Raw genomic sequence first — 12,183 nt, 5'->3', positions numbered from 1 at the left:
ATTGAATATTTAACATTGCTTGTTAATGTTTGGTTCATTCGATTTTTTTCTGGATTCAAAGACACAAAAATAAAAACATAAGATCGAAGGAAAAACACTGTGAGGCTACGTTTTTCCATAAGTAAGCTATGATGCCCCTGAAATTTATCTTTGTAATGACAATGAACAATTAGGCATCAAGCAGCATAGCACTTGTCTGTATGTATCAGTTGACTGCTGCAGTGTGCTACGCGCAGCACCCGTCCCAGCGCCCGGTCTGAGCGGGCCCCGCCGGTCCCGGCGCGCGGCCCGAGCGGGCCCGGTCCGAGCGGGCCCCGCCGGTCCCCGCGCGCGGCCCGGTGGTCGCTCACCGGCGCTGTGCGGCTCCTCGGAGAGCTGCTCGCCGTACGCCTCGAGGATGTCGTGCACCTGCTGCAGGCTAACGTCACCCGTGCCGAACACAGCCGCCGAGACCTCCTGGCCGTCCACCACGACAGACACCACGGAGCCGTCCAGCGCCGGCGTCTGGCGGCCGGAGACAGGCGAGACACTGACACACTGACACACTGACACACTGACACACAGACACCACGGAGCCGTCCAGCGCCGGCGTCTGGCGGCCGGAGACAGGCGTGACACAGAGGCACTGACACGCTGATACTGACACACTAACACTGACACCGCGGAGCCGTCCAGCGCCGGTGTCTGGCGGCCGGAGACAGGCGTGACACTGACACACTGACACACTGACTGACACACTGACACTGACACCACGGAGCCGTCCAGCGCCGGTGTCTGGCGGCAAAGGCCGGGCGTGACACACTGATACTGACACACTGACTGACACTGACACACTGACACCACAGAGCCGTCCAGCGCCGGCGTCTGGCGGAGGGAGCCAGGCGTGACACACTGACACTGACAAAGACGCGGCAAGCATGTATAGCAGGCTTGCTCATGCGTGTGTGCTTAACGCAATAATTTCTTATACAAACACCATTTTGTGAAAATGGTGCTATGCAATATTGGACAACGCATCAGGCATCTTTCAAGCCGAATGTGAAGAGTCAGTGCACTGGTTTACGCCGACTGCACGGCGTACCGGTGCCCTGTGCGGTTGACTTGGAGGATACCGGTGCTATGGATGGTTTACCTGGAAGGTAGGTACCGGTGACATGGGCGATTTACCTGAAAGGTGTCTGTGCTCCTAGTGGTTTACCTGGAAGGTGTCGGTGCCCAGCTGGGCGGTTTACCAGGAAGGTGTCAGTGCTCTGGGTGGTTTACCTGGAAGGTGTCTGTGCCCCTAGTGGTTTACCTGGAAGGTGTCAGTGCTCTGGGTGGTTTACCAGGAAGGTGTCAGTGCTCTGGGTGGTTTACCTGGAAGGTGTCGGTGCCCAGCTGGGCGGTTTCGAGCAGCGACATCATCTGCGAGGTGCGCTCTTCGTTGATGGTGGACAGCGAGGTGTTCCTGGCCAGGCCGAACGGTTCGCGGTGCTGCCCGGCGGCCGGCGCCGGCGGACCGTGCTCACCCTTCAGACGCTTCATCTCTGTCAACGCGCCGTGGGCAGGTCACAGGTCACATGTCACATGTCACAGGTCACAGGTCATGGACCACGGATCAAAGGCAAAGGCAACTTAAAGCACCCTATAAGACAAAAAGCACTGAGTTTGTGGTGTAATGAGAAATTGGCGGCAGCTGTGCGACTGTGTGAGCTCGGCCCGATGCCCGCGACTGCGGTGACCCGGCCCGCGATTGACCCACCCTCGAGGCCCATCAGCTCCGCGGTCGACGAGGCCGAGCCCATGCAGTTGACGGCGCGGCAGGTGTAGCTGCCCAGGCAGCAGGTGCCGTCGCCGCCCGACGTGATGCGATGGATGTCGCCGGCCTTCAGCTCGGCGCCGTCCTTGAACCACTGGAGTACCGGCTGCGGCGTCCCCACCACCTGGGGGAAGGGGTAACGGTCAGTCTCCACCAGCTGGGGGGGGGGAGGATAACGGTCAGTCTCCACCACCTGGGGGGAGGGGTGGGGTACAGTTAGTCCCATCACCTGGGAGAGGTCAAGGGGTAACGGTCAGTCCCCATCGCCTGAGGGGGGCGTCAGAGTCCCCACCACCTGGGGGACAGCGGGGTAACGGGCAGAGTCAGTCCCCACCACCTGGGGGACAGGGTGTAACGGTCAGTCCCCACGGCCTGAGGGGGACATGGGGAGTACAGTCAGTCAGTCAGTCAGTCAGTCACCCTCCACCCGATGGGAGCTGGGGGAGGGTGACCAAGTTAGTACCAGATTGACGAGAGAGTTGCAGGGTCCCCACCACCTGAGTCCCCTGAGTCCCTGGCCGCCCACCTTGCACTGCAGGTTGACGGTGCCGCTCTCGGTGAGGGAGGCCCGCAGCGGCTCGAGGAAGTAGGGCGCCCGGTAGTGTTTGGGCCGGTTCACCGTCAGCCGGCCGGTGGTGACCGCCTGGCCGGCCGGGTTGGTCGCCACGCACCGCCACTCGCCCTGCAGCCACACGGCAGGGGACAGGGCCTTCACGATCAACAGCCAGCTCATCAGACCGCCGACAGGTGGGGACCGAGTGGCGATGGGGTTCAAAGGAGCATTGAACGCTCAAAGGCCGCTGTTTATTTAACATATGTCATTATTGGATCACTGTGTTGCTACTACTATCGCTTTTATTCCGGCGCACTAACTGGCTCTTGTAAACTGTCATCAACATCAGAGAAAAGTGACAAGGTACTCAGCCTTAGCACATCCATGGAGCACTGCAGCCAGCTGCGGCCGACAGCCTGGGCGGCCGACTGACCCGAGTCCTGAGCCGGCCGGCTGGGGCAGCTGCCGCGGCCGACAGCACGGGGTGGCCGACTGTGACCCGAGTCCTGAGCCGGCCGGCTGGGTCGGCAGCTGCCGCGGCCGACAGCACGGGGCGGCCGACCCCAGTCCTGAGCCGGCCGACAGCCCGGGCAGACGGCGACTGACCTGGCGATGCAGCTGGACTGACGGACCTGGTGGTGCGACTGCACGGACTGACCTTTAAAAAAAGACCTGGTGTGGCTACACTGCCCTGGTGGTGCGGCTACACTGACCTGGCGGTGCGGCTGCACCGACTGACCTGGTGGTGCAGCTAGACAGACTGACCTGGTGTGGCTACACTGACCTGGTGCGACTGCACTGACTGACCTGGTGCGGCTGCACTGACTGACCTGGTGTTGCAGCTGCACCCCCTCCAGCTGCAGGTGGTGGCGGCCCGGCGCCTCGCGGCTCGTGGACACTGAGTCGCTCGTCTGCACCGGCTCCTTCTCCTGCTCACGGTACCACGCCACCTCCGCCTCCGGGTATGACGTCACTGCCGGTATGACGTCACACATATGTACACACAGTCAGTCGGTCGGCCGCGGAGACTGGAGGCCCACCGCGCCTGTTTGTAGGTACTGGCACCATCGGCGACCGAGGTACTTTAGGACACGATGACGCTAGTCTGCCTTTGAATTAGGACGCCGTCGACTGAGCCCTACCATAAGCCATAAACTCAATGGGTTGCTTCTAGGAAAAAACGATCAAAACTTATTTTGCTACCTGCGTATTTTCCTAGAAGCAACCCTCAATGGGTTGCTTCTAGGAAAATACGCAGGTAGCAAAATAAGTTTTGATCGTTTTCCATTAAATCTCCAGAATGACTACAGAAGTGGACTTCTGCCTCCGGCCCGGCCTACACAACTCGTATTCTTGCAACTACGACAGCTGAAGCTCTGCCCTGGTGGAGGCGTTTTTACTACACGCTCCAGTTTTTGGCGCGAATAAAGAAAACCGCGGCGCGCCGCGACGCGATATTTTGTTGTTGTTGTTGCACCTAGCCTAACATTAAAAATATTAACAAATAATGGCAATATACAATGGACCGAGTTTGTCAGATATGCGGTCGTTGATGCCCTATGTAAGCATTCACGTCTTAACTCATTTTTTTCGGGCTAAAAAGTGCGTTCTTCCCTTTGGTTTTTATTTTGCGAATTTCTGCATGGCTTCTAGGGTGTACAAAGAAAAAATTGTGTAACCGTTGCACACTATTTTGCAAACTATTTTGCAAGAAAATTTTGCAAGAAACATTAAAATCGCGAACTTCCTAATTCACGAAGACCGGAAGCTTCAATGAAAGTATTTAGCATTGGAAATACAAACCTGAAATTGCAGTGGTCCTGGTGTTCCGGATTTAATTAATTTTTGGGTCATTTCCCTCTTTTGCACACTGAAGAAATTCATCAAACAAAATCATGAAAAGAAAGAACACATCCTTCTAAGGTAGAATAGTGAGATCACACATATATGTATACTTAAAAGTTAAATAGGGGAGAGCGGGGCCAGTTGAAACACGGGGCCAGATGAAACATGGCTTTATTTTCAACAGTATGCAACATATGGCGTTGCCGACACCACTGCGCATCCGCGCTCGACCACTTCCTTTGTCAACGGCGTTTGGGCGGCAAACGGACGGTAATTTTGATTTGACACTTGTTTTTGTGTTTTTGAGGGGCGTTTGGGAGAAATCGTTTTTATGAATATTTTGTGATATCTCATATACCTTTGTTTGCTGAAAGAAGAACTCCTGGCTCCGGAATAACACCTTATTTGGCCCTTCATTCAGCATGATGTCGTCCCTCCCGCTCGTTTGACATGTGCTTTACGGCGCGTGCGAAATGGCGGGAGCGGATGGGGTCAATTGAAACGCTTCTCTGAGGGTCAGTTGAAACAGGGTCACAGGCCGTTTCAATGGACCCCGGTGACCTTTGCAATGGTTATTGTTCAGGGACTGTAAACATTAAAGGAAATAGTCCACCTTTGAAATGAGCTTTTAAACTGAAATAGTAGATTAATAGAGCTCATTTTTTGACCTCTTTTTCTCCAGCCTTTTGCTTGAAAGCACACTATAGCCTGAGATATTTCTCATTATCCTCATCCGCCCATTTTACCATAGTCTATGTACTTTATGTCACCTATTATGAGGAACTTTGCACTTTTAGCTTTCCAACGACCTATTGAATGTAGCATTTGGAAAAGTAAACCGGACAAAATATCTCCTTAAGAAAGTGGCCTTAAAGAGGAAAACATCCCATTGTTAAGGATAGGTGCAATTGACCCCATGGGCTGGTTCAATTGACCCTCGCATCGGGGTCATTTGAAACGGGCGTAGAGCTGTTTTATAAGCATGCGTTTGGCACCAAAATATGTTTGAAACATAATTTTACATATCTTAAAATGAAGCCAAAAGAGCATATTTTTTCATGGCATTGTGCATTTTTCGATATGACAACTAGATCTCGCTGTGCATGTCAATATATAAAAAGTGGTTCAACTGGCCCCGCTCTCCCCTACTTTTACACAAAACTTTTATAAGTTACACCCAACCACTCGTTGAGTCGGGTAAGCTTATGTGGTAGGTATGTAAGTAGATTTAGGTTGTAGGTTAGGTTGTAGGGTAGGTTGTAGGTTGGTAGGTGTAGGTTGTAGGTTCTAGGTTGGTTGAGGTTAGGTCAGGTTAGATTAGGTTTTTTATTTCTGCTTTCATTCTACCCGATTTTTTTTTAAGCATTTAACGATTGTATGAACAATTTTCTAGGTTGATACTTGGCTTGTGACAACATGGTGTGGTTTTTATTCAATTTTTAGCCCAGGGTGCAAAAGAGGGATTTGACCAAATCTTTAGCAATAATGCAAAACAGTCAATTATAATTGTAAATATGCTATGCTCAGTCGTTTTATCCCGCGCCCGGCTGGGGGTCCTGAATTTCACGCCCTGCTGGGGGGGGGGGTTGAACACCCCCCCCCCCTTGTAACTCGGCTCCTGGGCCACGTAGCGATACGCGGAAGGCGGCGTTCGAAAGAGCGTAAAAAATAATGACGAAATCACTTCGGTCAATTTTTTGGTCAGGTCAAAGGTCAGGTCACCAGAGGTCATTGAAGGCAAAATTTCGCCGATTTCCAGGTCGAATGTCGAAATTTTCCAAGAAGCCAACGCATAACTCGAGAAGCAATAGAGCTACAGCGCCGCGGAAAAGCGCATTCGATAGCCCTATTAAAGCCCTTTCTGAGTAATTCTCTCAGATTTAACCTAACGTCAACGGTTTTGCCTGCCGGGGGCAAAAACTGCAAAAATAGCCGATTTTTTCGGAAACAGTTTTTTCTGTAATAACTTTTGACCCAAGCCTTGTACGAGCTTACTTTTACCGGCATTGTGTTCCTCTCGTCAAGACGCATCGAATGAACTATAAGTTGACCTTGAAAGGTCAACTTGAAAATTTGACCTCAGGTCAAGGTCATGACCTGACCGGAAAGGGTCATGTTGCATATCAGTCGATCTGTATTGTCGAGCTGAACACATCTAACGCGTTTTCATCGCTCTAGCATGCCTCTATCAAAAGTTATTTGCGAAAAACTGTTAGATACCATTCGTGACCTAATATGACCTCAGGGCATAAACAAGGGTCACGGACACCATTTTCATGTTCAGTGTGTCTAAAACACTTGTAATTCGGTGCTTGGGAGTGTTTATAATGTCTTTTGTCCAAAAGAGGCGCATTTCAATTTTCTCCCATTGTCTTATAATGGGGAGGTCGCAAAATTGACCTGACCTTAGGTCATCGATATCAAAATTCTGAGATATACATTTTGTACATGCTATTGCTCTTAGCAATCGCTGAAAGTTTCAAAGCGATCGGTCACTCGGTGTAGCTATGACAGACATTGAAACTTTTTATGAGGTGAGGTCACTTCAAGTGACCTGGTGACCTGACCTTGAATGACCTTGGTCTGAAATTTTCACAACATGTGTAGAATTGATGTATGATAAGGTGTACCAAAAACGGCGGCGCTCCTTGAGATATTCGCGAAAAACCACAAGGGGGGTGTTCAAACCCCCCCCCCCCCCAGCAGGGCGCGGTTTAAGCCCTCTTTATTACTTAGGACATTCGGGCTGGGGGGATCCATGTGATCGCAAGGCACCTCGCAGTTGCGATCAAACGTAAGTTGAATCGGAACAGATATTGGAGGGATCCATCACATCGTAGGCTAAGTAGATACGCAAGTTGTATCGCAAATGGTGAAGATACGAACTAACTTTACGAATCTTCTCGGTCGATCGGAAGGCCGATCGTAGCGAAGCTTTACCTCTTTCTCAAGAGAAAAATATAAGAAATTTTCAAAATTTTCACAAAACCGAAATATATGTTAAACAAATTGGTTGATGAACACGTGTGCAAAATTTGAAGTCGATTTCTTCAAAAATGGCTGCGCTATAGCGTTTTAAATTTACACGTTGAAAACGGTCACTTGCACGTCATTTTTGTAATTATTTTTTTCAATTTTGAAGTTTAAAAAAGTGTTTTGGGCAATTTTTCGCGTTAATTGCGAAAATCTGACCAAAACATGTATCGCACCATCAATGATCCGATACGCCATCAGAGGCCGCGCCGCGGACAGGTGGGCGCGGCGATACCTAGGCCGCGTGGGGGTTACACTGGTGTTCGGGAAGGGCTATGTCAACGCGAGGCAGGCCGCGGGGGAGCCGGTTGCGGCGCCGGTCCGTATTTGTCGGCGCCTAGCAGTGCAGCGGTGCGTTTATGGCGGAGGGAGGGGAAGCGGTGTAGTGTCGGCAAGGCCGCACACAGGAGAGGGCACACGGGCCTCCCCCCCCCCATTCGAGTTGGGGCCCCTAATCTTTAGACCGCCGAAGACCATGTAAAATGAACTGAAATAATGATTAAAAAGACCGGGAGGGCCCATCTCGTTCCCCAGCAGGCCCATACGAGTCCATAAATGCCCAGTAGCGCAGCCAGGGGTATTGTGGTGAAATTTCAATGGCCCTCAAAAGACCTCAAAGGGCCCACAGATGGGGTCACCGGGTCCTCAGATGGTCTCGAAGGGCCCTCGGTTAGCGTCAAATGGCCCTCAGATGGCCAAATGAAGGGCCACAAGATGGCCTCAAAGGGCCCTCAGATGGGTTCAAAGGGCTCTCAGCCAACGTTAAACCTACCTCAGAAGACCTTAAAGGGCGTCAAAGGGCCCTGAGCTCGCGTCAAACGACCCTCCGAAGGCCTTAAAGAGTCCTTAGCTTGTTTCAGAGGGCCCCCAGCTGGTGTCAGTGAGCCCTCCTCAGCTGGCGCCAAAAGTCCATCTGAAGGCCTCAAACGGTCGTCAGCTGGAGTACAACGGTCCTCAGATGCCGTCACGCGGCCCTCAAAAGCCTCAAGGAGCCCTTATAAGGTTTCAAAGGGCCCTCATTTGGCCTCAAAAGACCCTCACCTAGCGTTAACCGGACTTCAGAAGGCCTAAAGGGCCCTTATCTGGTGTCAGAGGGCCCCCAGCTAGTGTCAGAGGCCCCCGGCCCTCAGTTGGCGCAAAATGGCCATCAGAAGGCCTCAAACGGTCCGTAACTGGAGTCCAACCGCAACGGTCCTCAGGTGCCGTCAAGCGGCCCTCAAAAAGCTTCAAAGGCCGCTTAGAAGGCAGCAAAGGGCCCTCATATGCCCCCCAAGGGTCCTCTGCTGGCGTCAAACGGACCTCAGAAGGTCTCAAAGGGCGTCAAAGGGCCCTGAGTTCGTGTCAAATATAAAAGCGCCCTTAGTTGGTGTCAGGAGGCCCCCAGTTGGTGTCAGCGTGCCCTCAGCTGGTGTCAGAGAGCCCTCAGTTGGCATCTACTGGCCATCAGAAGGCCCCAAACGGTCCTCAGATGGCGTCCAACGGTCCTCAGCTGACGTTAAGAGGCCCTCAAAAAGGCCTCAAAGACCCCTCGGCTGCTGAAGAGGCCCTTAGCCTCAAAGGAAACTCAAGAGACGTTAAACGGCCCTAAAAAGGCTTGAAAGGGCCCTCTGCTGGTGGCAAAGGGCTCGCATATGAACATCAATAACAGCTTTGTCAAAAACGGACCTGAGAGACCTTGCCGGTCCCTGGTTATAAGGGACTCCTGTCTCTTGCAGTAACCTGAGTGGCCCACGTTTACTGAGGGGCCCCTGGTTATTGAAGGAGTCCCTGGTTATTGGAAGGACCCCTGGTTATCAGAGGGTTCCCTGGTCACCTGGTGGGTCCCTGATCAATTGAAACCTCCCGATCATCTGAGCGCCCCCTGATTGCCTTGGTCTTGGCGTTGGCGTACAGTTTAAAGTCGTCGGCACACTGCGGCCTCCTCTTTCTCAACAAGTCCCTCTATTTCTTCTGCAGCGAGGGCGATTTCGTCAAAATACTCCTCCATCGCGAAGCCTCGTGCGCAGACGCAGTCTTCGGGGCGCTCGCTGCGCCAACTCTCGACGACAACTGACGGGCTCCAAATGGAACAGATGGACTCCGAAACGAACGCGGGAATGCCGACACATGATCCCTCCAAATTTACAGAGGAGGAGATGTCCCTGACAGCCCCTTTGCAATAGGGGTCACTTTTACACTATAGACGTATGGGGAATTCGACCTTATCGACATGGTACTACGAGGTCAGCTGATCTGCTTGGCATTTAAATCGTAGTAAAACTGGCATTTAAACGCTGCGAAACAACTTACGTACAACGTAGCTCCGATTTGCCCCTCTTTCTTTTTCATCCCTCCGATTTTCTTCCGATCAAGAGAAGTTTCGTACCGAGAGAAGTTTCGCAGCCACGTCCGATATAACTTACGATAGCACGGATCCCCCCAGCCTCGATTCCCTAAAAAGCAATGCCTACTTCTTCTTCTTCTACTTTGTGGGTTAGGGCGCGCAGCCGTCAAGCAATGCCTACATTAATATCTAAATATCGTCGTTTTGTCATTCGCGCGTCATAAATGCATTCAACATTTTCTGCTGTTGATTGCCTTCTAATTTATTTATAGGGTATTGTGAGCCATTATTTATATTATTTATTATTTTGCAGCATTACCATTATTTTAAAATAAATCAGGTACTTTCTTCCACAAAAAAACTACACCTTATTTGAAAGAAATACAATATCGGTTGCATTTTATTGTTTTTGATTGCAAAGTATTTTTACTGCCTAAAAATACACAAATAATTTTTATCGGAGGTGCCGCTCAAGATTCCTTTGGTGCCGCTCGGTTGCCGCTGGCGGGAAGTTCGCGGAATTAGTTTGCATGCAATTTGAAAAAAATGCTTCTTATGAATTGTAAACTAGGGGTGGGGTAGGTAGGGGTTGAGTTAAAAAAGGGCCTAACATACAAAACACTTGAACACCCCGCAACTATCAACATCCCTTACAATTTAATTAAAAACAGCTACCCAAATCTACCCAAATAATACAGCTAAAAATACAAGTCAATCACCCACACTAATGCACCCGTAACATAACATAAATCAAAACATTCAGTTATCGCGTAAACCTGCAGGTACCTCTAGTGAATTGTAAATCTAAAAACTTTGGTAAATGCAAGGTAAATGCAAGTTTTTAGAGAAATAGGACTCAGGTCATATTTGTACACGGTGGGGTGGGGGACACTGACCTTCCACGAGGGACCGTAGGGGGGGAGGGGGCGACGAGCTTCTGCACGGTGGAGCGGTGGGGTGGGGTGGGGACTGGGTCATTGACCTTCCACGGTGGAGCGGCGGAGGGGGGGCAATGACCTTTCACAGTGGGGCGGTGGGGTGGGATGGGGACTGGGTCACTACACTCCACGGTGAAGCGGTGGGGGTACTGACCTTCCACAGTGGGGCGGGGGGGGGGGGGACACTGACCTTTTACGGAGTGAAGCGCGGGCTGGGCCACTGACCTTCGACGGTGAAGCGGTGCCGGTCGCCGATGCCGACCACCGTCTCGGGGCTGAGCGCGCGACTGAAGCGGGGTGCCAGCTGGCCCTGGCACACCTTGCAGCGCTCCTCGTCGCTCAGCTGGTTCTCGATGTCCGCCAGCGTCAGCTCGGCCGTCGACTCGGCCGTGCCCATACAGTTGCGCGCCAGACACGCGTACACGCCTGGCAACGACGTGCACGTCACAGTCAGAAAAGTGCACCACCAAAGGAGTGAAAATGATTTATTCATTCCCGATTGAGAAAAGCAGGTTGCACACTTTAGTAGAGAGCGCAGTCATTTGTCCGTGTTTTTGCTTTTAGTCTAATCCCAGACAGTAGATATAATTTCATTCTGTTGACAATTAAATTATGCTCTCTCACCTTGCCGGCCAACAAATAGACAACCCCCTTCCCCCCCAAAAAAAAACATAATCGACTGACTGATAGGTATACATGCGACTGTAGATACTAATATGATACGCACCCAGTTCAATAACTTGATCCTTGATGGCAGCAAAATTACGGTTGGGAAGAGAGGAATGAAATGACGATGTAGTTTCAAACAATAACTTCAGACAGTTTGGATATGTTCAGCATTCCACGGAACCATTTTTATATTTAACTAGGTGTCCAGCATTACGCGCAGCGTAATAAACCAATTTTCAATAAAATCGGCCTAGTAGCGGCCGAGTTATGGCCAGAATAAATTTGGCGTCTCCTCCTGGCCGGCGGTGCTCTGTTCCGGTATTCATTGCCAAAGGTCAGTGACCTTCCGGCTCTGATTTCACCCAGTTTGGCAAGCGAAGAAACTGAGGCTAACGCGCGTGCTCTCTGATCGGCGCCGGCCGCGGCCCAAAATGCGGCAGAGATGCACCCGCCACGTGCAAACCACCGAACCCACCCCCACCAAAATTTAATACAACAAACAGATGCACGCGTCCGACTTGCGTCGAAAATTTCACCCCCGTAGCCCGCACCGTTCCGGAGCAATAGCCCGCCAAGCGTGACTGACGCGTTACATACATACATACATACGTACAGACGTTTTGATTTTTATATATGTAAACTAGAGGGACAGCATTACGCGCAGCGTAAAAAGGGACAGCATTACGTGCAGCATAATAAACCAAGTTTCATCAAAATCGGCCCAGTAGCGGCCGAGTTATGGCCAGAATAAATTTGGCGTCTCCTCCTGGCCGGCGGTGCTCTGTTCCGGTATTCATTGCCAAAGGTCAACGACCTCCGACTCTGTTTTCCCTCATTTTCTCAGCGAACAATCTGAGCCTAGGGCGCGTGCCGTCTGCTCGGCGCCGGCCGCGGCCCAAAATGCTACAAAGATGCGCCCGCCACGTGCAAACCACCGAACCCACCCCCACCAAAATTTAATACGACAAACAGATGCACGCGTCCGACTTAAGTCCAAAATTTCACCCCCGTAGCCCGCACCGTT

General features: G+C 51.5%; 1 protein-coding gene across 1 annotated transcript in view; it reads right to left on the bottom strand.

The window, feature by feature from the left end:
- LOC122379995 overlaps positions 1-12,183 on the bottom strand; it is a gene marked incomplete at its 5' end in the record, with an annotated part of 246,265 nt that overhangs the window by 207,691 nt on the left and 26,391 nt on the right. Inside the window, 6 exons of the mRNA XM_043362728.1 lie at positions 351-504; positions 1,357-1,526; positions 1,742-1,922; positions 2,325-2,480; positions 3,182-3,324; positions 10,716-10,916. Of these exons, the coding sequence (XP_043218663.1) occupies positions 351-504; positions 1,357-1,526; positions 1,742-1,922; positions 2,325-2,480; positions 3,182-3,324; positions 10,716-10,916 (1,005 nt within the window). The remainder of the gene's footprint in view (positions 1-350; positions 505-1,356; positions 1,527-1,741; positions 1,923-2,324; positions 2,481-3,181; positions 3,325-10,715; positions 10,917-12,183) is intronic.

Source organism: Amphibalanus amphitrite, unplaced genomic scaffold (assembly GCF_019059575.1).
Source record: "Amphibalanus amphitrite isolate SeventyFive unplaced genomic scaffold, NRLGWU_Aamphi_draft 000088F_arrow, whole genome shotgun sequence".
Classification (NCBI taxonomy): domain Eukaryota; kingdom Metazoa; phylum Arthropoda; class Thecostraca; order Balanomorpha; family Balanidae; genus Amphibalanus; species Amphibalanus amphitrite.
Note: the sequence above shows the minus strand (reverse complement) of the source record. Positions and strands in the feature narration are given on the sequence as shown.